At 43.0% G+C, this 1,224-nt stretch overlaps 1 protein-coding gene across 1 annotated transcript; it reads right to left on the bottom strand.

Moving 5' to 3' along the window:
* Window positions 1–48: 48 nt before the first annotated feature.
* Window positions 49–1,027, bottom strand: LOC111670944 (C-type mannose receptor 2-like). Its single transcript, XM_023427933.2, has 4 exons — window positions 933–1,027; window positions 689–818; window positions 462–494; window positions 49–354 (listed from the first exon to the last, which is right to left on the bottom strand). The coding sequence occupies exons 1-4, from the start codon at window positions 972–974 to the stop codon at window positions 164–166; spliced, it is 396 nt and encodes a 131-aa protein (XP_023283701.1). The 5' UTR covers window positions 975–1,027; the 3' UTR covers window positions 49–163.
* Window positions 1,028–1,224: the final 197 nt, after the last annotated feature.

Below are 1,224 nucleotides of genomic sequence, written 5' to 3'. Positions count from 1 at the left end.
ACTGGAGTTACACAGCTTGGTTGCTATGCAGAACACAGACGCCACAATTAGTGCTGACTTTCACATACAAGTTTGTGCTTGTTGAGTATACTTCATGGCTTTCCCCAGATAAAGCTGGGCTGCTTGTTAAGACCATCGTAATCAATTGCATTTTTGGATTAAATCATTTTGATAAAGTGTTCAGTGCCTTGCGTAAAGTGTTGGCCAGGAAAGCCTCTTCCTCAGCTGAGTGGACGGAAGCCAGCGAAGACTCAAACCACGAGCAAATCCTCTGGGCCTGGTCCCAAGTGGTGCGGTGGTCAAAAAATTTATACTCAGCCTCCTGGAAGGCAATCCACTCTGGTGAACTGGTTCCTGACCAACCATGGTGAGACGTAAAAGGAAGGTTTTAATATATACACTCAGGAGATAATTTCAGTGTGTTGAGAGGTAAAGCTGAAAGCTAAGAAAATAACACCGACCTTCAGAGACTTCTGGTTCCTTCTCAACACTACCTAAAAAACACATAAACAGGGTAAAGGTGTATTAATGACATATAAATGCCCCAAACATGAGATATAGGTGGAAAAAGCACAAATTAGAAAATCAAAAACAGATGTAGAATTTAAGTATGTCCAGGACTAATGTACCAATCCAACCCACAGAACCTTTTAACACAGCCCAAAGAAAAGGTCCAGTGCAGTTGTACCTCTGGGGATCTTGCAGATCCAGTCTAACTCAGACTCGCAGTGCATGGCCAGCCAGGTCATAGTGCCCAAGTCTGCTGCAGCACACTGCCGAATGTTGTAGTAGTAGCGGCCAAAGTTCTGGTACGTGAACTGAGACACAAACAGAGATGAACAGATTCTGTTTCAAGCATTTTTGAAATTCAGAATCAGCTGGTACACAGTTAAGTTATAACTTTTGGACCAGGTATCATTTTCATTACTCACAGCCAGTCCGTCACTCCACTTCCAGCTGCCACCATTGTCCATCGGGTTCCTGCGGTTCAGTCCAATCCAAAACCAGTGCTGCTCATGGTCCTCAGATTCCCTGTGGAACACATCATCATCACCATCATCATCATCATCATCATCATCATCATCATCATCATCATCATCATTATCACCATCACCGTCAATATCACCATCATCACTATCATCATCATCATCATCACCATAACTACAACCATAACCATCATCATCACCATAACTACAACCATCATCATCATCATCATCATCATCA

Source organism: Seriola lalandi, unplaced genomic scaffold (genome assembly GCF_002814215.2).
Source record: "Seriola lalandi dorsalis isolate HSWRI2012SDOR001 ecotype SW California unplaced genomic scaffold, Sedor1 jcf7180002006371, whole genome shotgun sequence".
Taxonomy (NCBI): Eukaryota; Metazoa; Chordata; class Actinopteri; order Carangiformes; family Carangidae; genus Seriola; species Seriola lalandi.
The sequence above is the reverse complement of the archived record's forward strand: the minus strand, read 5'-3'. Positions and strand labels throughout refer to the sequence as shown.